The sequence below is a fragment of the Myxine glutinosa genome, chromosome 4 (genome assembly GCF_964187855.1).
Source record: "Myxine glutinosa chromosome 4, kmMyxGlut1.1, whole genome shotgun sequence".
Taxonomy (NCBI): Eukaryota; Metazoa; Chordata; class Myxini; order Myxiniformes; family Myxinidae; genus Myxine; species Myxine glutinosa.
Genome location: NC_136264.1, coordinates 216,208,780 through 216,232,993, shown reverse-complemented (window position 1 = coordinate 216,232,993; position 24,214 = coordinate 216,208,780). Strand labels below are relative to the sequence as shown.

General features: G+C 42.3%; 1 protein-coding gene across 7 annotated transcripts in view; it reads left to right on the top strand.

The window, feature by feature from the left end:
* Positions 1-23,981, top strand: part of USP38 (ubiquitin specific peptidase 38) — a 74,320-nt gene extending 50,339 nt beyond the window's left edge. For 5 of the 7 annotated variants that reach the window (XM_068114417.2, XM_068114416.2, XM_078777009.1 and 2 more), the window contains exons 7-13: positions 629-730; positions 1,284-1,442; positions 2,223-2,419; positions 2,602-2,695; positions 2,935-3,041; positions 13,181-14,597; positions 23,363-23,822. In XM_068114417.2, coding sequence (XP_067970518.2) covers positions 629-730; positions 1,284-1,442; positions 2,223-2,419; positions 2,602-2,695; positions 2,935-3,041; positions 13,181-14,597; positions 23,363-23,521 — 2,235 coding nt within the window. In that variant the 3' untranslated portion in view covers positions 23,522-23,822. Of the gene's footprint in view, positions 1-628; positions 731-1,283; positions 1,443-2,222; positions 2,420-2,601; positions 2,696-2,934; positions 3,042-13,180; positions 14,598-23,362; positions 23,823-23,844; positions 23,862-23,919 lie in introns of those variants that run through there. The other 2 variants (XR_013623283.1, XR_013623284.1) reach the window with 2 other exon arrangements.
* Positions 23,982-24,214: the final 233 nt, after the last annotated feature.

Sequence of the window (24,214 nt, the reverse complement as noted above, 5' to 3'; positions counted from 1 at the left end):
ACGGTGCGCGATGGGGATGAAATGAAGCGTTTTTGAAAGCACAAAGGAGTCATGCTGTAACTTCAGAGTTCTATAACTTCAGAACTCGTCCATGGACCAAGTGTTTGCATGATCGACAGAACTGGAAAACATGTGTGAAGAGGAAGAGGAAGAAAAAAACCATGAGACGTTCGTGTCGGACAGATTTACAGAATTAAACATCTTAAAATGTTATTTAAAAGTTTTCTTTTTGGTTTTTTGACAAGACGAGGAGAAGGTAAAATAGAAAGTCAAGAAGTGTGAAAGTACGCCCAGTAAAATAAAGCATATGTGTCGGGCCTAATTCTGAGGAACGCTTTCGAGCTGAGGCCTGGAGAGCTCAGCAGAGCCACCTGATCGCAAATTCAACAAGATATGGACAAAACACAAGAATGGGTCAAAAGAACACAGGGATGATGTGACGACAGAAATGGACACATCCAGTGCGGGAATCTTAGCTTTGATGAACTCTCACGAAGCAGGTAAAAGGCATCATGTAGCACATGTTTGAATGCAAGTAGGATTTGGAGTTTAATTTTTTTGGTGCACTTAAACTAAAGCTCAAAAAACGCAATGAAATATACATGACCTTTGCTCTCCTCCAATTCAGGTGGTGAATCGTCTTTGGTTGCCCGTTGTGCGAGCTGGAGCAATGACCGTACTGCAACACTTACTCCTGGGGTTTCAACACTCACCGGAACCCTTCCATTTGGTGATTAGTTTTACGTCACCGTCTTTGTTACGCTTCGGCCCAGAAAATATCATTTCAGTGTCACTGAAGGAGGATGTCCGACTTAATGATGCAGGGGTAGCACGCTTGCCTTTGAGATTCATTTCTACCCCCACTATATGAACTGTCGGATTGGCGCTTCACAGGGAGGGAACATTTAGGCCTCGGTAATGACGAATTGTGGTCCAATAGGATTTACGGGGTATAGAAGATCACTTACTTGCATCTCTTAATGCCATATTTGAGTGTCCTCCTCATGGAGAGGTGTTTGCTCAGTGGTGTGCAACGTATACACAGTGCTTGCATGAAGTCTTCGTGTCGTGATAACGAGCACAGGGTAGCATCGCTATTTTCGTCGACTAGGTTGTTGTATTTGGTTGTTATCACATGATTATGTTGTTGGAATTGTCGTTTTACCTTGGTTGACTGCAAAGATCAAATTGAATTGTGAATTCCCGTCCAAAATTATTTCAAAATAACTGCCAAATGTGATTAAAGATAAGGGTGTTGTGAGCCAAATGTATTCCATTCCCAGGCCTTGCACCATATCCCTCGACTTTTTGAAGTTCTTCACAAAGAGGACTCGACTTCAGCGAGCAATGCTTGTGCGCGGCTCGCAGAACTTGTCCATTGCCTCATGCACCACTTCTCGGGGTTTCCTGATCTTTATGAACCACTCTTAGATGTACTCAAGGTTGGTCTTCCAAGCAGTCGGGTTTTTGTTAACCGTAAAATTCGGACTATTAGCCGCAACTTTTTCCCTCAACTTCGACCTCTGTGGCTAAAATAACGATGCGGCTTGTTTATGGAATTTTCCGATGTTGCGGGTTTTCCTGATGACGCGTTCAGGCCAAATCAAGTTGTTGTCGTCGGTCTCCAGTCTATGTTTAGATTCACATTAGGTTTCAAAACTGGTTTTGACTTCGTGAATTCAAAACCCACTGTAAAAGTGTGCTAGTGATAACTGTTTACGGTTTTTTCCTCCAAATTTACACACGGCCTTTACACACACGAAACGTTCAGTTACCGGTAATCGCCCATGCGCAGACAACTTCCATCATGCCGAAAACACGACGCAATGCTTACGATGCAGCTTTCAAATTGAAGGCGATCGAACTGTCGAGTTTCTCACTTTTTGTGGTTAATTTTCGAACGTTTTTGCGCTTGGTTTTTTGTGCGAAATTTGCGGCTTATAAACCAGTGCGGCTTGTGTGTGTTTAAGTTCCAGATTTTTTTTTTTTAATTTAGGGGATGCGGCTTATATAACGATGCGCTCAATGGTCCGAAATTTACGGAAATATCGTTCACCCATCTGTTATCCCTAACGACCAATCAGAAAGCATTATCCTTTTGATTGGGATTCTTGAACTTCTTACCAATCGTATTTAAGAAAACTGTTACTGTTTACAGAAGTATTCCAGCTTAGATGCACTTATTTACCAGTGACACCATTCCGTGTTGTTTTCATTCATAGGATTACCCAGCACCCAGTGAAGAATACATGCGGCAGGTACTTATTCTCGAAGCCTGGCCTTCGCAAGTAGTCCCTGGGCAGGCCCATTCTCTCTCCCTTCTACCCGACCGTTCAGTGACAGGCCATACGGGCCTTGTGAACTTGGGCAACACATGTTACATGAATAGCGTGCTGCAGACCTTGTACATGGCCTCACAGTGAGAACCTGTTGTTGTTGTTGTTGTTTCTTATATCCATCTCATTATAATTTGTGCTGTTCAGCTAGGCTTGTTTTCATAACCGATAAAGCACAACAGTTTTATAGAGGGTTCCATTTTGGATCTGTACAATTGCCCAGATAGCAACTTCAATGTAATTATCTGGTGTGATGACCCTGTAGGTTTCGTCAAGCCATTCTAGATCTAAGCCTCGGGCCTTCGCGGCCTCTGTCTCGAAAACTGCAGCTCCTGTTTGCATTCCTCGCACATACACAAGTATGTATTGTCCACTTTCTTCGCTCATCCTCCTCCTTTCCAACCTACACCCCAGCCCATATTTACTTTCAATCTATATATCTACATCAGCCTTTGTCAACTGATTAATGTCCGCATCTTTGATTTCACCTGCATGGTTGAATGTTATTTGTTGTCCAACTTTCATGTTATCCGGCAAGTTTAAGTAGTGGACCAGCCAGATGACACTTGGAGAAAAATAAGATTTTTTTCTTGTCCAGCGTGCAGCTGTTGAACCTTGGGATTTCCTGGAAGCCTCCCGGCCACCCTGGTTCATTGCAGGTGCACAGCAAGACTGTTCGGAGTACCTCAAATATCTGCTTGACAGGTAATTTGCACAAATTGACTCGGAACTGAACGCTGGCTTCGCTTTCATTTCCTCCGCCACCGAAGGAGGTTGTGTTTTCACCCCTGTCTGTTTGATGACGTTTCATTGATGTACCATGTTTCATTTTTTTTTTTTTTTTTTTTTTTTTTTTTTGTATACAAGGTCGAGGCTCGTGAAAGAGCGAACATTAATCACACAGAAAGACAAACCGACACATAAAACATATAACATAGGGAGCGGTAGACAAGATGGGGAGAGAGGGGGAAGGACACAAACACAACATTTGAGAGCAGGGACCGAGAGACATGGAGACATCGAGAGATCTGAGAGAGGGGGGGGGCGTGGGAAGGGGGCGGTGGGAGAGGTATAAAACATATGGACACTGCCAGGACTTCCAGGAAAGAAGTTGGAATTTCAAACAAGATGGATCTGGGGTGAATTAGCGGGGGTAGAAAAGATCAAGGTTTTGGATGGGGGAAGATAAGAGATGGTGGTGAACAGCTGTTTTAAAGACCTGGAGGGAGGAGTGGGATTGAAGGGAGTGAGGGAGTTTGTTCCAGAGGCGGGAGAAAAGAGGAATGAAAGAGTGAAGGTGAGCAGAGAGCCGAGATTTCGGCAGTTTAACCATCAGAGGGTTGCTGGCAGATCTTGTGCGACCTGTAGGAATATTTGGGGGACAGAGCACAGAGAGAGCTGGGGGTGCAAGGCCGGAGAGGAGTCGGTAGAAGACAGAAAGACCACCTACCTGCCTGCGGTGAGTGAGTGAAAGGCCCTCAGAGATAGCTTCATCGCGGGAGATTCCAATAATTCTGAAAGCTTTGGTTTCAACAGCGTGAAGCCGAGCTAGGTGTGAGGCAGGAGCACCGGCCCATAGGGGAGAACAGTATTCCATTGAGCTGCGGATGAAAGCCTTGTATGTGGTGAGGAGCTCAGGTGTGCCGAGGAAGGACTTCGCACGACGGAGGATGCCCAGTCGGCGACTGGCTTTGGAGGCCAGCTTGGAAATGTGGTTTTCCCAAGAAAGATCATGGCAGATAGTGAGACCCAAAATCTTGAGCGACAGAACTTCTTGGAGAGGATTGTTGAGAAAGTAGATGGGAGGGTTGTCCAGTCGATCTTTTCGGAGAGACATAGTAAGAGTGTGAGATTTGTCAGGATTGAAAGACATGTTCCACTTGTTTGACCAGTCTGTGATTTTGTCCAGGTCTTCAGAGAGTGAGGAGGCAGCAGACTGCCGATCTGAGGGAAGAGGAATGGAGCGGCAGAGAGTGGAGTCATCAGCAAAGAGATAGAGAGGATTTTCGAGAGAGTCAGAGAGATCATTGATGAAGACCAGAAAAAGCACGGGGCCCAGAACACTGCCTTGGGGAACTCCAGCCTGAACAGGAAGAGGAGATGAGAGAAACCCATTCAGGGCCACACGTTGACGACGACTAGAGAGGAAGTCCGCCAGCCATGCGTGGAGATTTCCATGGATACCAAAGGAGGAGAGTTTGGTGAGCAGAGCGGGGTGCCAGACCGTGTCGAAGGCACGTGATATGTCGAGGGAGACAGCTCTAATTTCCTGTTTGGCATTGAGGACCTCCATCCATTGTTGAGACAGCAGAAGCAGCATGTCCAGAGTAGAGTGACCTGGTCTGAAACCAAATTGATGATCAGAGATCAAGCCATTGGAGAAGAGGAAAGATTTCATATCCGAAGCAATGATGGATTCCATGACTTTGCTGATAATTGGGAGAAGGCTGATTGGTCTGTAGTTGCTAGGATCTGTTTTTGCACCTTTTTTGTGCAAAGCGGTGATGTTGGCTGATTTCCAAGCAGATTTCCAAGCAAAACCGACAATTGATGGTTTTGTCGACGTATTCATTTGAAAACTGGTGACGTATGAAAAGAATCAGAAAACATCTGGCAAAAAACAAATTTGATTCAAATTTCCTTTCATCTCCACGTTTCTACCATGTTTTCACTCATGTCTGTTTGTGAACAAGACAAGAATATAACAAATCATGGGAATCATGCTCATATACACATGATAAGAATATAACAAATCATGGGAATCATTCTCATATACACATGACGAGAATATAACAAATCATGGGAATCATTCTCATATACACATGACGAGAATATAACAAATCATGGGAATCATTCTCATATACACATGATGAGAATATAACAAATCATGGGAATCATTCTCATATACACATGACAAGAATATAACAAATCATGGGAATCATTCTCATACAAACATGATGAGAATATAACAAATCATGGGAATCATTCTCATATACACATGACAAGAATATAACAAATCATGGGAATCATTCTCATACACACATGATGAGAATATAACAAATCATGGGAATCATTCTCATATACACATGACAAGAATATAACAAATCATGGGAATCATTCTCATACAAACATGATGAGAATATAACAAATCATGGGAATCATTCTCATATACACATGATAATAATATAACAAATCATGGGAATCATTCTCATACACACATGATGAGAATATAACAAATCATGGGAATCATTCTCATACACATGATGAGAATATAACAAATCATGGGAATCATTCTCATATACACATGATAAGAATATAACAAATCATGGGAATCATTCTCATATACACATGACAAGAATATAACAAATCATGGGAATCATTCTCATATACACATGACAAGAATATAACAAATCATGGGAATCATTCTCATATACACATGATAAGAATATAACAAATCATGGGAATCATTCTCATGTACACATGACGAGAATATAACAAATCATGGGAATCATTCTCATATACACATGACGAGAATATAACAAATCATGGGAATCATTCTCATGTACACATGACGAGAATATAACAAATCATGGGAATCATTCTCATATACACATGACGAGAATATAAGAAATCATGGGAATCATTCTCATGTACACATGACAAGAATATAACAAATCATGGGAATCATTCTCATATACACATGACGAGAATATAACAAATCATGGGAATCATTCTCATATACACATGATAAGAATATAACAAATCATGGGAATCATTCTCATGTACACATGACGAGAATATAACAAATCATGGGAATCATTCTCATGTACACATGACAAGAATATAACAAATCATGGGAATCATTCTCATATACACATGACGAGAATATAACAAATCATGGGAATCATTCTCATATACACATGACGAGAATATAACAAATCAAGGGAATCATTCTCATATGCACATGACGAGAATACAACAAATCATGGGAATGATTCTCATGTACACATGACGAGAATATAACAAATCATGGGAATCATTCTCATATACACATGACAAGAATATAACAAATCATGGGAATCATTCTCATATACACATCACAAGAATATAACAAATCATGGGAATCATTCTCATGTACACATGACGAGAATATAACAAATCATGGGAATCATTCTCATATACACGTGACGAGAATATAACAAATCATGGGAATCATTCTCATATACACATGACAAGAATATATCAAATCATGGGAATCATTCTCATACACACATGACGAAAATATAACAAATCATGGGAATCATTCTCATATACACATGACGAGAATATAACAAATCATTGGAATCATTCTCATGTACACATGACAAGAATATAACAAATCATTGGAATCATTCTCATATACACATGATGAGAATATAACAAATCATGCGAATCATTCTCATGTACACATGACAAGAATATAACAAATCATGGGAATCATTCTCGTATACACATGACGAGAATACAACAAATCATGGGAATCATTCTCATATACACATGACAAGAATATATCAAATCATGGGAATCATTCTCATGTACACATGACGAGAATATAACAAATCATGGGAATCATTCTCATATACACATGACAAGAATATAACAAATCATGGGAATCATTCTCATATGCACATGACAAGAATATAACAAATCATGGGAATCATTCTCATGTACACATGACGAGAATATAACAAATCATGGGAATCTCTCATATACACATGACAAGAATATAACAAATCATGGGAATCATTCTCATGTGCACATGACAAGAATATAACAAATCATGGGAATCATTCTCATGTACACATGACGAGAATATAACAAATCATGGGAATCATTCTCATGTACACATGACAAGAATATAGCAAATCATTGGAATCATTCTCATACACACATGACGAGAATATAACAAATCATGGGAATCATTCTCACATACACATGATGAGAATATAACAAATCATTGGAATCATTCTCACATACACATGACGAGAATACAAAAAATCATGGGAATCATTTTCATATACACATGACAAGAATATAACAAATCATGGGAATCATTCTCACATACACATGACGAGAATATAACAAATCATTGGAATCATTTTCATATACACATGACAAGAATATAACAAATCATGGGAATCATTCTCATATACACGTGACGAGAATATAACAAATCATTGGAATCATTTTCACATACACATGACGAGAATATAACAAATCATTGGAATCATTTTCATATACACATGACAAGAATATAACAAATCATGGGAATCATTCTCATATACACGTGACGAGAATATAACAAATCATGGGAATCATTCTCATATACACATGACAAGAATATATCAAATCATGGGAATCATTCTCATACACACATGACGAAAATATAACAAATCATGGGAATCATTCTCATATACACATGACCAGAATATAACAAATCATTGGAATCATTCTCATGTACACATGACAAGAATATAACAAATCATTGGAATCATTCTCATATACACATGATGAGAATATAACAAATCATGGGAATCATTCTCATGTACACATGACAAGAATATAACAAATCATGGGAATCATTCTCATATACACATGACGAGAATACAACAAATCATGGGAATCATTCTCATATACACATGACAAGAATATATCAAATCATGGGAATCATTCTCATGTACACATGACGAGAATATAACAAATCATGGGAATCATTCTCATATACACATGACAAGAATATAACAAATCATGGGAATCATTCTCATATGCACATGACAAGAATATAACAAATCATGGGAATCATTCTCATGTGCACATGACAAGAATATAACAAATCATGGGAATCATTCTCATATGCACATGACAAGAATATATCAAATCATGGGAATCATTCTCATGTGCACATGACAAGAATATAACAAATCATGGGAATCATTCTCATGTGCACATGACAAGAATATAACAAATCATGGGAATCATTCTCATATGCACATGACAAGAATATAACAAATCATGGGAATCATTCTCATGTACACATGACTAGAATATAACAAATCGTGGGAATCATTCTCATGTACACATGACAAGAATATAACAAATCATTGGAATCATTCTCATACACACATGATGAGAATATAACAAATCATTGGAATCATTCTCACATACACATGACGAGAATACAACAAATCATGGGAATCATTCTCATATACACATGACAAGAATATAACAAATCATGGGAATCATTCTCATGTACACATGACAAGAATATAACAAATCATTGGAATCATTCTCATACACACATGATGAGAATATAACAAATCATTGGAATCATTCTCACATACACATGACGAGAATACAACAAATCATGGGAATCATTCTCATGTGCACATGACAAGAATATAACAAATCATGGGAATCATTCTCATGTGCACATGACAAGAATATAACAAATCATGGGAATCATTCTCATGTGCACATGACAAGAATATAACAAATCATGGGAATCATTCTCATGTACACATGACAAGAATATAACAAATCATGGGAATCATTCTCATATACACATGACAATAATATAACAAATCATGGGAATCATTCTCAGGTACACATGACAAGAATATAACAAATCATTGGAATCATTCTCATGTACACATGACAAGAATATAACAAACTAGAACGGGCACTCGGTAGAGCGCATACCTTCGCCGCAGCTACTGTTCTGTACTTGGCATGGGAGTGTAGGGAACAGAACAGTGAACAGTTTGGTGCTGATTTCATGCAAATCGGATAAGAATTGACCGAGTTATGACAAAAAACGCACATTTTGCAAGGTCGTGACCCCCCTGACCTTTGACCCCCAACCGCTAACAAGGGTAATGTCTTCACTGGGTCATGTCGTATATCACAAGATCGGGCATTGAATTCTGAACATTTTGGCATTAGTTGCATGCCAATTGGATAAAAATTGACCGCGCTATGGTAAAAATACGATTTTGACCTTTTCGTGACCTTGACCTTGACCTTTGACCCGATTGCTCCCAAAATCTAATCAAATGTGTCCCGTATAATAACCAATCATCCCACCAAATTTCATGCAATTCGGTTGAATACTTTTTGAGTTATGCGAATAACATACACACACACACACACAGACATACAAATAAATACACAGCGATCAAAACATAACCTTCCGCTTTTGCGAAGGTAATCATGGGAATCATTCTCATATACACATGACAAGAATATAACAAATCATGGGAATCATTCTCATGTACACATGACAAGAATATAACAAATCATTGGAATCATTCTCATGTACACATGACAAGAATATAACAAATCATTGGAATCATTCTCATGTACACATGACAAGAATATAACAAATCATGGGAATCATTCTCATGTACACATGACGAGAATATAACACATCATGGGAATCATTCTCATCTACACATGACAAGAATATATCAAATCATGGGAATCATTCTCATGTACACATGACGAAAATATAACACATCATGGGAATCATTCTCATCTACACATGACAAGAATATATCAAATCATGGGAATCATTCTCATGTACACATGACGAGAATATAACACATCATGGGAATCATTCTCATCTACACATGACAAGAATATATCAAATCATGGGAATCATTGTCATATACACATGACAAGAATATAACAAATCATGGGAATCATTCTCATATACACATGACAAGAATATAACAAATCATGGGAATCATTCTCATATGCACATGACAAGAATATAACAAATCATGGGAATCATTCTCATGTACACATGACAAGAATATAACAAATCATGGGAATCATTCTCATATACACATGACAAGAATATAACAAATCATGGGAATCATTCTCATGTACACATGACAAGAATACAACAAATCATGGGAATCATTCTCATGTACACATGACAAGAATACAACAAATCATGGGAATCATTCTCGTATACACATTATTTTTTTTATTTTTTTTTGTATACTGAATCGAGGCTCGTGAAAGAGCTAACATTTACTTCACAAACAAATGACAAGAATATAACAAATCATGGGAATCATTCTCATATACACATGACGAGAATATAACAAATCATTGGAATCATTCTCATGTACGCATGACAAGAATATAACAAATCATGGGAATCATTCTCATATATACATGACGAGAATATAACAAATCACGGGAATCATTCTCATGTACACATGACAAGAATATAACAAATCATGGGAATCATTCTCATGTACACATGACAAGAATATAACAAATCATGGGAATCATTCTCATGTACACATGACAAGAATATAACAAATCATGGGAATCATTCTCATGTACACATGACAAGAATATAACAAATCATGGGAATCATTCTCATGTACACATGACAAGAATACAACAAATCATGGGAATCATTCTCGTATACACATTATTTTTTTTATTTTTTTTTGTATACTGAATCGAGGCTCGTGAAAGAGCTAACATTTACTTCACAAACAAATGACAAGAATATAACAAATCATGGGAATCATTCTCATATACACATGACGAGAATATAACAAATCATTGGAATCATTCTCATGTACGCATGACAAGAATATAACAAATCATGGGAATCATTCTCATATATACATGACGAGAATATAACAAATCACGGGAATCATTCTCATGTACACATGACAAGAATATAACAAATCATGGGAATCATTCTCATGTACACATGACAAGAATATAACAAATCATGGGAATCATTCTCATGTACACATGACAAGAATATAACAAATCATGGGAATCATTCTCATGTACACATGACAAGAATATAACAAATCATGGGAATCATTCTCATATATACATGACGAGAATATAACAAATCATGGGAATCATTCTCATATACACATGACAAGAATATAACAAATCATGGGAATCGTTCTCACATACACATGACAAGAATATAACAAATCATTGGAATCATTCTCATGTACACATGACAAGAATATAACAAATCATGGGAATCATTCTCACATGCACATGACAAGAATATAACAAATCATGGGAATCATTCTCATATACACATGACGAGAATATAACAAATCATGGGAATCATTCTCACATACACATGACAAGAATATAACAAATCATGGGAATCATTCTCATATACACATGACAAGAATATAACAAATCATGGGAATCATTCTCATATACACATGACAAGAATATAACAAATCATGGGAATCATTCTCATATACACATGACAAGAATATAACAAATCATTGGAATCGTTCTCATGTTCACATGACAAGAATATAACAAATCATTGGAATCATTCTCATGTACACATGACAAGAATATAACAAATCATGGGAATCATTCTCATGTACACATGACAAGAATATAACAAATCATGGGAATCATTCTCATATACACATGACGAGAATATAACAAATCATTGGAATCGTTCTCATGTTCACATGACAAGAATATAACAAATCATTGGAATCATTCTCATGTACACATGACGAGAATATAACAAATCATGGGAATCATTCTCACATACACATGACAAGAATATAACAAATCATGGGAATCATTCTCATATACACATGACAAGAATATAACAAATCATGGGAATCATTCTCATATACACATGACAAGAATATAACAAATCATTGGAATCATTGTCATATACACATGACAAGAATATAACAAATCATGGAAATCATTCTCACATACACATGATGAGAATATAACAAATCATGGGAATCATTCTCACATACACATGACAAGAATATAACAAATCATGGGAATCATTGTCATATACACATGACAAGAATATAACAAATCATGGGAATCATTCTCATGTACACATGACAAGAATATAACAAATCATGGGAATCATTCTCATGTTCACATGACAAGAATATAACAAATCATTGGAATCATTCTCATGTACACATGACGAGAATATAACAAATCATGGGAATCATTCTCATTTTCGCATGATGAGAATAGAACAAATCATTGGAATCATTCTCATGTACACATGACAAGAATATAACAAATCATGGGAATCATTCTCATGTACACATGACAAGAATATAACAAATCATGGGAATCATTCTCATGTACACATGACAAGAATATAACAAATCATGGGAATCGTTCTCGTATACACATGACAAGAATATAACAAATCATGGGAATCATTCTCGTATACACATGACAAGAATAGAACAAATCATTGGAATCATTCTCATGTACACATGACAAGAATATAACAAATCATGGGAATCATTCTCAAGTACACATGACAAGAATATAACAAATCATGGGAATCATTCTCATGTACACATGACAAGAATATAACAAATCATGGGAATCATTCTCATGTACACATGACAAGAATATAACAAATCATGGGAATCATTCTCATGTACACATGACAAGAATATAACAAATCATGGGAATCATTCTCATGTACACATGACAAGAATATAACAAATCATGGGAATCATTCTCATGTACACATGACAAGAATATAACAAATCATGGGAATCATTCTCATTTTCGCATCACGTTTGTATTTGTCAGTAAGACGAGTTATTTATTTTGTTAGGAACAATCATGGATGCTTTCTTTGGATAAATATGCAAATGTGTTGTAATATTTTTCAAATCAAAACAATATTTCCTCTTTTTGGTCTTTGCTGCTGGCACGTTTACACCTTGAAATCTTTTTTAATTCTCCTCTCCTCATTCCCCTGCTTTTATTCTTCCCGTCCCATAAAGATTGCATGAAGAAGAGAAAACCGAAGGCAAAAGTCCACATCCCATTTCCGGTGCGTGCCAGAACGAGCGCAAATTGTCGCAAGAAGCCGAACATCGTCACGATCGGACAAGTCCAGGTGAAGCGAGTGGTCCCACGCTGGTGCAGAGGATGTTCGGCGGTAAGCTTCTCACTAGAATCCAGTGTCGAGCCTGTGGCAGCACATCCAAGCGACTTGAAAATTTCACGGACCTCTCGCTCGCGTTTCCTGACAAACCACGAGAATTATCCACATCCAAAGAGGAGGTGAAAGACGCGAGGGTGCCCATGGCGGCCGGTCGGCAAATTGTCGCGGCCATCTCCGGTGGGGCTCCAAACAAAGCGAACCGGGAGCCTTCAAGCACAGATGAGAACGGCGACGCACGAGATGAAAGTTCTGATGAAGGCCTGACCGTGTCGGAGCAATACGTCGTGATGCCAGATAAATCTCCACAAGACGATGGTCAGGTGGTGAGTGATCAGGCGATCGCAACAAAAACGATGTCGGTACCCAAGGATCCTGGCAAAATACCAAGCATCCCGGAGCTCATCCAATTCTTCCTCGAGACGGAGACGTTGTGTGGTGAAAACAGTTACTTCTGTGATGCGTGCGACTGTTTGCAGGAGGCCGAGCGTGTGTGCACCGTGGTGCAGCCGCCACGTTATCTCATATTGACTTTGGTGCGTTTTGCATATGATGTGCAGACGCATGCGCGCAGTAAGATTTTGCTGGACGTCTCGGTTCCACCCTTATTGACCCTTCCGGTTGCAAGTGAAGCGGGGAGGTCTCCGAGTGGACCCGTTAAAGATTTAACATTTAAGGTAGCTGGCAACCAGAAAGAAATGGGTACGAATGGGTTCTGTATACCAGAGAGAGCTTGCTCTCCTCGAAGTAAAAAAATGAAATCGTCAGCTCGAACGACCACCTCCGGCCTCAATGCGTACTCTCTTTCATCGATTATCGTCCATTCGGGGACATCTTCAGAATCCGGACATTACTATTGCTACGTTCGTAATGGAGAAGGGGTTATGACCGGCGGTGGTGAAATGCATTCGGCAGGCATCTCGGACGCCTCCGCAACATCTCCTGAAGTTACATCAGAAACCAGCCGGGCGCCAAAGAGCACGGTCGCCCCATCGGAGCTGGAGACCACAACCAGGGAGCCGGGGCAACATGGTACCTGGCTGCTCTGTAATGACAGTCGGGTGTCCTTTTCGTGTCTCGGTTCGGTGCGTGGAGTGACGCGGCGGTTTCCCCGAGACACCTGCTACGTTCTGATGTACCAGCGATGCAAAGGAACAAATTCTCATCCGGCTCGTCAAACGAGCTCGATGCATGACGCAGGACTGCGACCTGATCTGTTGGATGCAGTGAATCGGGACAACAAACTCTATTTACAGGTGCTGTCACCTTGCAGAACCTCAAAACAACATGTCTCTTCATTCCTTCACAAGAATACAACAACATAATTCATTCTTTAACAAGAATACAACAACATAATTCTTCATTCTTTAACAAGAATACCACAACATATTTCTTTACTTCCCTTTTCTATTAGTGCAGCGGCATAGCAAAAATTTAAGAAGAATTGTGCATTTTGTGATGGAAGCACCAAATTTGGCACAATGATAGAATGTTATATTTAGAACATTTTCAGATATGGAACCACTTTGAAATTCACCCAAGGTCGCCGCCATATTGGATTTCAAAATGGCGGCTTTAAAAATCTGTAACCCTTAGGGGGGGTGGCGGAAACAAATCCTACAGGCACAATTATTGCCCCATTCACCCTATATCTTTTCTAACATCAGTAGACACATTACAGCGGCGATTCTGAGCTCAAGGGAACATCTAGGGGTCTGGGGAGTGAAAAATTTGAAAATTTCGGCCAAAAATACCCCTAAAAGAGGTCATTTGGTGTCAAATTTCAGGGGGGGTCGTGTATTGTCCTGTAGATAAAACATGCTGGTCCGTTGATTAACCCCTAATTAAACGACTTTTTTGTTTGTTTGCTCCATCCAGGTTTCAATCATGTCGAAGCAGTTCAAGTTAGTTCATGTTACCAAGCATGTAACTTCAACGCCAAAGACGCCACTGGACTGGGAACTCTGTGTTCTGTGTCAAGTTGATATAGGAGAGTCCCTACAGTGTCCTGCTGTCACGAAAAGAACTGATGCAGGTGCTGGATACAAGACACTTGAAGACAATCTATCAGCATTCAATAAACTAGGCAAGCTGCCACAAGACGTGGACTTGCAACGACTGGATGAAGGCCAAGGGATAGCTGCCACTCTAGCTGCCCACCAAGCCAAGTGGCACAAGTCATGCAGGGTGAAATATAACACTACCAAACTACAGCGGGTACAGAAGAGAAGTCATTCAGAGGGAAGCCCTATCCCCAGTACAATCACAGATAAGTACAAGCTTACTAGGTCTCAGGCAGCTTGTGTTGATAGCATATGCGACAATTTGTGCTTCTTCTGCCAGCAAGAGCTTGGTTTGGAGTTTCATCAAGCAGCAACATTGGAACAAGATAAACACGTTCGCAAGGCTGCAGAGTTTCTTCAGGATACCACTTTGTTAGCCCAATTGAGTGCTGGGGACATGGTCGCAAGAGAGGCCAAGTACCATAAGAAATGTTTGACATCCCTATACAACCGCGTGAGGGCAGCAAAAAAGCTTGCTGAGCAAAGCCAGAGCACGGTAGATGTCATTTCAGCAATAGTCCTTGCTGAACTGGTAACGTACATAGAGGAAACTGCTAAAGAAGAAGACACTGCTCCTGTATTCAAGATGGCAGACCTCACCAAGCTCTACACAATGAGAATGGAACAGTTCGGAGTTGTGCTGGAAACATGAGTCCATACAACCAGACTCAAGGAGCGTATCCTGGCACACTTCCCTGATCTGCAGGAGCACAGGCAGGGAAGAGATGTCCTGCTGGTGTTTCAGGAAGACATTGGCAGTGCATTAGCCAAGGCATGTCAACATGATATTGACAGTGATGTTGTGCACCTGGCACGAGCTGCAGGGATTATAAGGAAGGATATGTTCCAGTCATCTCAGCCTTTCAATGGGTCCTTCTCAAACAAATGTCAAGAAGAGTCTGTGCCACAACTGCTGCTGACAATGGTCTCCATGATTTTAGAGGGCGCAGGCATCAAAGATCAGGCATGTCAGTCATCGGCATCGGCGTCTGTGACAATAGCTCAACTTCTCAAATACAACAGTGTGAAGCATGAGAGGAGAGGTGCAGGCACAGACGTACGACACAGCATTAGTCAAGAGACTCCTTTGCCAATATATCTTGGCTTGATGCTTCATGCCCATACGAGAAAGAGGGAACTGGTTGACACATTATCTGGACTAGGGATCAGCATTGCCTATGATAGAGTGCTACGGATCTCTGCAGAGCTGGGGAACGGGGTCTGTCAGCGCTTTCGGGCGGAGAAGGTGGTCTGTCCCCCAAAGCTCCGCGGTGGAGTGTTCACCACATCAGCTGTGGATAATATAGACCACAATCCCAGTTCCACGACAGCACACGACTCCTTCCACGGAACTGGTATTTCATTGATACAACATCCAGACTATGACAATCAAGGCACAGACCGAGGTATTGTCATCATCGGGGGTGTCTCAAATGTCAAGACTGTGGAGGACCTTCCACGGTATTACACAGATGTACAACCAGTTAGTTCACTTGCCAAAAGCCACCCTGTACCAGCTGGAACCCAGGCGTCGCTGCAGAGGAATCCTGCACAAGCTGAACTGGATAAAGAGAAGAGGTGGCTCCAGACTGTGAAGGATGCATGTGACAGTGGTGACACACAGAATCCAGGAAACATTTATTGGGCTGCACATCACGCAGAGAACCAATCGGCCAAGGATACTAGTATCACAGTCACACCCACTGCCTTGCTTCCCCTCTTCCATGACCAAGCCCACTCAGTGGCAATGATCCGCCATGCCATGGATGTCGTGAAAGCAGCGATCAATGAGCTAAACCCTGGACAGATACCCGTCGTCACACTGGACCAACCACTTTATGCGATCGCCAAGCAGGTGCAATGGAACTGGCCAGACACACATGGTGAAGATCTCTTTGTGGTCATGCTGGGTGGTCTACACACAGAGATGGCAGCTTTGAAGACAGCAGGAGACTGGCTGCAAGACAGCGGTTGGACACAGGCATTGGTTCAGGCAGAGATAGCAACAGCTGGCACAGCAGACTCCTTCTTGCGTGCAGCTCACGTCAGCCGTACAAGACGCGCCCACCAAGTAACTGTTGCTGCCCTACACATACTGCAGCATCGTGCATATGACATATACAACGAAAGAGCAACTGCAAGAGATGAGGAACCATTGGAGTTCGAGGCATGGTGTGACCACAGAGCAGCGGCATGTCCACAGTTTCAGTACTGGGCCACTGTACTTAACCTGGAGCTCTGTATACTCCTCTACATACGTTCACTGAGAGAGTCCAACTTCACGCTGTACATGGACACCCTACCAGAGCTAGCTGCATGGTTCGCTGCATTGGGTCATATCCACTATGCTCGCTGGTTACCAGTCCACATCAGGGACATGGTTGGCATTGCAGAGAAACACCCAGATGTTGCTGCCAAGTTCCATGCGGGGCACCTCACATCCAAGAAGACTAGGCATGCTTTCTCCGCCATCTCCCTAGACCAGGCTCATGAACAAAACAATGCCACGGTCAAAGGCGATGGCGGGGCAGTGGGCCTAACTGAAAATCCAAGTGCCCTTCGACGGTGGATGGTGGCTGGCCCCGAAGTTGCTCGGGTCATCACAGAATTTGAGACCTCACAGCAACTGCGCCAAAGGGGAGAGCACACCCACCACCATGAGCAAACCGACAGTGTGCAGAAGACGTTCGTCCAAGATGTCCGTGCACTGACAACAGTCATCGAAGAGATGGGCAGCCCCTTTGAAGAAGAAAGCACAGATTTGCTGGTCCTGGGCACACTGGAGATCTTGGGCCCAGCTGTTGTAGATACTGTGCGTACAGCTTTACAGATTGGGAGAGATCAGTTCCATTCATTTGAGAAGGAACGTCTGGCAGACAGATCCAAGCCACTCAATGATGTCATCATCCAATATGGCGTCAGTAAATCAACTTCTAAGTAGAACCATTCAATTCCTTGACCTCAAGTTTGTACATCCAGACACTAAAATCAAGGCTGTAGCTGGTATAGAACCAGAAATATTTGTAATTAAAGATTTTTAAGCCGCCATTTTGAAATCCAATATGGCGGCCACATTGGGGTGAATTCCAAAGTGGTTCCATATCTGAAAATGTTCTCCATATAATATTCTATCATTCTGCCAAATTTGGTGCTTCCATCACAAAATGCACAATTGGTTTGCTATGCCGCTGCACTATATTGTGTAAGCCTGGTTTTGGCTTAGCGGTCAGCGTGCGGCTTGGGATCCTAGGATCCTGGGTTCGAATCCCGGTCGATCGCTGAATTAACGCCAGGGTGGTTGACTCAGCCTGTCATCCTTCCGAGGTCGGCAAATTGAGCACGAGCTTGCTGGTAATTCCCTGTGTGTCGCAAGAGGCGACCAACAGGGTTGGCGGCTGGAAGGGCATCTGGCCATAAAACATTGCTTCTAAAAAAGGGGACCACGGTGCCCAAAAAAGGGGACCATGGTGCCCAAAAAAGGGGACCACGGTGCCCAAAAAAGGTGACCACGGTGCCCAAAAAAGGGGACCACGGTGCCCAAAAAAGGGGACCACGGTGCCCAAAAAAGGGGACCACGGTGCCCAAAAAAGGGGACCACGGTGCCCAAAAAAGGGGACCACGGTGCCCAAAAAAGGGGACCACGGTGCCCAAAAAAGGGGACCACGGTGCCCAAAAAAGGGGACCACGGTGCCCAAAAAAGGGGACCACGGTGCCCAAAAAAGGGGACCACGGTGCCCAAAAAAGGGGACCACGGTGCCCAAAAAAGGGGACCACGGTGCCCAAAAAAGGGGACCACGGTGCCCAAAAAGGGGACCACGGTGCCCGAAAAAGGGGACCAAGGTGCCCAAAAAAGGGGACCACGGTGCCCAAAAAAGGGGACCAAGGTGCCCAAAAAGGGGACCACGGTGCCCGAAAAAGGGGACCACGGTGCCCGAAAAAGGGGACCACGGTGCCCGAAAAAGGGGACCACGGTGCCCGAAAAAGGGGACCACGGTGCCCGAAAAAGGGGACCACGGTGCCCGAAAAAGGGGACCACGGTGCCCGAAAAAGGGGACCACGGTGCCTGAAAAAGCTCCTGCTCTGCGGCAAAAAAGGTGGTTCTTTTTCTATTGTATCTCAGGCTCATGGAGGAGCTTGTACCACATATTACATGTGTGACAAAGGTGATTTGAGACATCAGTGCACTTCCACATGAATGATTGATAAAATTCATCATTCACCGTGTTTTCCCATCTGAACCGAGTGCTCAGATGGTAATTCCAAGCAAGCAGATCTGTGTGCATTGAACTTGAGATTGTAACCTTTGACCCATGCTATATTGTTGACCATTTTCCACTTCAATTAGCAGGAAGCAAGGTTTTTCAGGAATATTTTCTTGTTGTTAAAGGAAAAGAATAACTGAATATTCCAACATTTGATGCAGCTTTACAATTTGACAACATTGCTTAATACAAAGCAACCCATACAAAATGTTTTTCTTCAAAAGCAAATTTCCAATGCTTTGCTGTAATTTCCAGCAGATGCATCATGGGTTAAACTATTTAATTCAATAAAAGAAGCATAAAATCTCCAGCCATCCAAATCTCCACCCAAGCCACAAGGGGCCAATCACTACCCTCAACACCCCAACAATCATGCACAGGGAGTGGTCTTAGGCCTGCCTTCCTCACATTGATGGACAGCTTTGTGGGAGGAGCATTCTCCATCGGTGGGAGGGAAAACGCCAGATCGCCCTCGTCTCACTCGTCCAGTTTGACACTGGAGTTATGCATAACAAGACATCCCAAACTCTCTTTGACAACTAAAGCTTACAACGCTGTCTCCAATGGCAAACACAAAAACAGGGTGATGTATCCCTCCATATGTATCCTTAATGCATGCTTCAAAATGTTGAAAAACTACGCGAACACAAATGGAGGTGCACACCTTATTCCCTCGTCTTCACCTCACTTTATTTTTCGATCTCATCAAAGATGGCCCTCTGGTAGACTGGCGGCCATTTTAGTTGTAAAAAACCCGATATTGACCACGTCCTCGACCATTTCTCGGACATGCATTTACTGATCTCGTTCAAACTTGGCACACAGAAAATGAATGATGGCTTACATGTGCTCATAATTAACTTTCGAGATCAGATCCAAGATGGCCGACTGGCGGCCATTTTGTTACTTAAATGTGTCCCCAAGCATTTCTCGACACGCAAGGTCCGATTTTGTTCAAAGTTGCCACAAAGACAAAACATGAGAGTGTACATATGCAGAAGATTTTGTTTTTTAATCTGACGAAACATGGCCAACTGTCGGCCTTTAACTCCGTGCAGCAAAATTACTAAAACCACAGGGGCTGTGACCATTTATGTCCTTTTCTTGTTGTTTGGGATATCCTAATGGGACCTCCTTTACCCGTTACATTCTTCTCTGTCTGCCGCACCCTCATCCCCTGATATTGCCTCTCTTCTCCATGGCTCCTCTACCATCAACTTGTCCCCTGATGTCTCAACATTTCTTCCTTTTCTATCTTTGGGAAATACATTAAGCACACCTGTCCCATCTGGAATGTGGAAAATATTTTTACTAGTCGGCGTTCAAGCCAGTACAAATGATCAGTTTGTCATCATGTATGAGGTTTGTTGCTCCATTTGGACTCTCTCTCTCTGTTTTATATCCAGGTATGCAGGTCCCAGCTTGTGGAGGCTTAACATCGTTGACGTTCTACATTGTATCTCGAAAAGAAAACTCGGCTTTTGAATTTGAGCAATATTCATTTTTAAGTGTCCCCAACAACAACAACAACAACAACATGCATTTTAAGGCCATTTTCCCTGCTAGCGTGGGGGTTAGCCTTGCGGTCCCCATGACAATCTTCTCCATCTTGCCCTATTTTCTGCATCTCTCCTTGTTAACCCCCTTGCCCGCATTTCTTCTTCCACCATCTTTGGCCAAGTCTTTCTCGGTCTTCCCCATCCTCTACTTCCTTCTACATTCATTTCCATCACTCTTCTCAACCAGTCACTTTCATCCTTCCTGAACACATGACCAAACCATCTCAACCTGTTCCTCTTCACAGCATCAATCACAGGCTCTATTCCCATCATCTTTCACAATTCATCATTTGTCTTCCTCTCTCTCAACGATACTCCGCACATCCACCGAACCATTCGCATTTCCACCCTTTGTTGCTGCTCTACGTTAATTACCCATGTCTCGCTCCCATAAATCATAACACTTCTCACACATGCAGCATACACCTTTCCCTTCAGCTTCAACGACACTCCCCTCCTTATCAGCACGCCACTCAGTTCCCGAAACTTCTTCCATGCACATCTCACTCTGGCAACCGTTGCCGAGTCTGATCCACCTTCTCCATTCAGCATGTCTCCGAGGTAGCAAAATGTTTTCACACCTTCCAGCCTCACGCCGTCTCCAAGATCCAACTCAACATTTCCTCCATCTGCAGCTCCCTCTGTGCACACCTTACATTTGAATGTAGCTGCCACACTGGTTAATGACCCTCTCAGACCACTACATTTTTGATGAACCCACTCAGCGCACATTGTACATTGAATGGAGTTCGCTCCGACACCCTTCCTGCACACAGCACACGGCCACTTCCCAGTTCTTTCCACCTCACCACATGCTTTACCACTTGCCATCACCTTCGTCTTTCCGATAATCACCTTCAGACCTTTTGTCTCCATACATTCCTTCCACTTGTTCATCTTTTCCTTCAGTCCATCCATACTTTCCGCAATCAACACCAGATCATCTGCATACAACAACTCCCACGGTAAACCCTCCTTTACGTTCTGAGCCAGCACCTCCATCACAGCTACAAATAGTAGTGGACTTAGTACCGACCCCTGATGCACTCGCACCTTCACCTCAAACTGACCACTGTTCCCGTCCTTCGTCCTTACAGCTGTGCACGCTCTTTTGTACATTGCCATCACTACTCTGATCAACCATTCCTACAAGATGTCCCCTACAAGATAAGGAAAGGCTTATAGATGTTGTGGGGTTTGTTCCTACAATTAGTGCCCCCAATTTTTAATGCAACCACAGAGTTTCCTCGACCCCGAGTGTTACTCAACATCAGTTAGAAATGTTTTTTTTTTGTTCCGGCATTCCTAATTTCCAAGCCGTATCTCAGTGTCCTGGACTTTTGGGATGACATTTTACATCTTTAATGAGAACAAGTATCCAGGGTTGACTTTTTTGACCCTGGCCTAATCAAGGTCATGACCCAATTATATACATTTTACTATTTTCAGCAAAACTCAACCAAGGTTTGTCTGATTTGTCCAAAATTGCCCTCTCTAGATAACCAAGAGCAAGGCGCATTTGCGCTTACTTCACACCATACCCCTCCAGGTTAAAGGTCAAGGTCAAATGGCGGTATGAGAAAAGTAACACGATTTATTGTCCATCACTCAATTTTGCCAATTTGGAATCTCAGACTGCTTGGCCTTCCAATGGTGTACCTGCATAATAATAGTGTACCTGCACTGAAGTTGTGCACCTGATATTTATTTTGTGTCCTTGCCCTACGGTTTTCGTATTGTGACCGAATTAACAAAAGCCACCTTTTTGATCATTTTTTATTTTTCACCACTTTGATCATTTTCTCCGATTTTCATGATGTTGAGTTTTATGGATAGGTTTTGGATGGGGACACATGTTATTCATTTACACTCTATCCTGAAATGTTGAAGGTCGTGTGGTGGTCTGAATTTTTTTTTGCCGTCATCGTATCGAGGGCCATGGGTAAGTCACGGCCCATCGCCAAGCGTAAGCTGGGAAATGCTTACCCTTGGCGGTGACTTTGTAATCGCAGATATCGAGTTGTTCATTCGTTTTCTTTCATTGGTTTTTCTTCGTTTTATTTTCAGGATTACTATGTTGTTTTGAGCTGAAGGAACCATTTCCTTTTGATATCTTGCTGCCCTTGTGTCCTCACAGGAACAAGAGAGAGAGGCTCGATCACGTGCTCGACACTCCTCCACGCCGGTTCTCGGCCAGCGTGGTTTCCATAACGACGACGAAGGACCTTCGCCAGGAAGCTGTGGTCCTACCGGCGGTGGAGGTGGCTTCAGTTCGGTCACTCGGCTTGTATTCTGAGAAGGCGGTGGATTTGGAACCTCGTTTTACCACCAGTGGCACTTCGAGCCAAAATAACAAAAGGCTCTTGTGCATCGATGCAAGACGTTTATTGCCGATGGCCTGAGATGAAAGCAAAGGCCTTAATGTTTAGATTACTGCAAAGTCTGGGGGGGAAATGGCAGCTCGGCTGGAAGGATGACAAATAAGGTACACCGGTAATACCTCGGCACTTTTAGAAGAGGTCCACGTGCTCATGTCTGGAAAAAGGTCACATGCCCACGTCTGGAAGAGGGTCACGTGCCCACCTTTGCAAGAGGGTCACGTGCCCACGTCTGGAAGAGGGCCACGTGCCCACGTCTTGAAGAAGGTCACGTGCCCACGCCTGGAATAGGGCCACGTGCCCTCGTCTGGAAGAGGGCCACGTGCCCACGTCTGGAAGAGGGCCACGTGCCCACGTCTGGAAGAGGGCCACGTGCCCACGTCTGGAAGAGGGCCACGTCTGGAAGAGGGCCACGTGCCCACGTCTGGAAGAGGGCCACGTGCCCACGTCTGGAGGAGGGCCACGTGCCCACGTCTGGAGGAGGGCCACGTGCCCACGTCTGGAAGAGTGCCACGTGCCCACGTCTGGAAGAGGGCCACGTGCCCACGTCTGGAAGAGGGCCACGTGCCCACGTCTGGAGGAGGGCCACGTGCCCACGTCTGGAAGAGGGC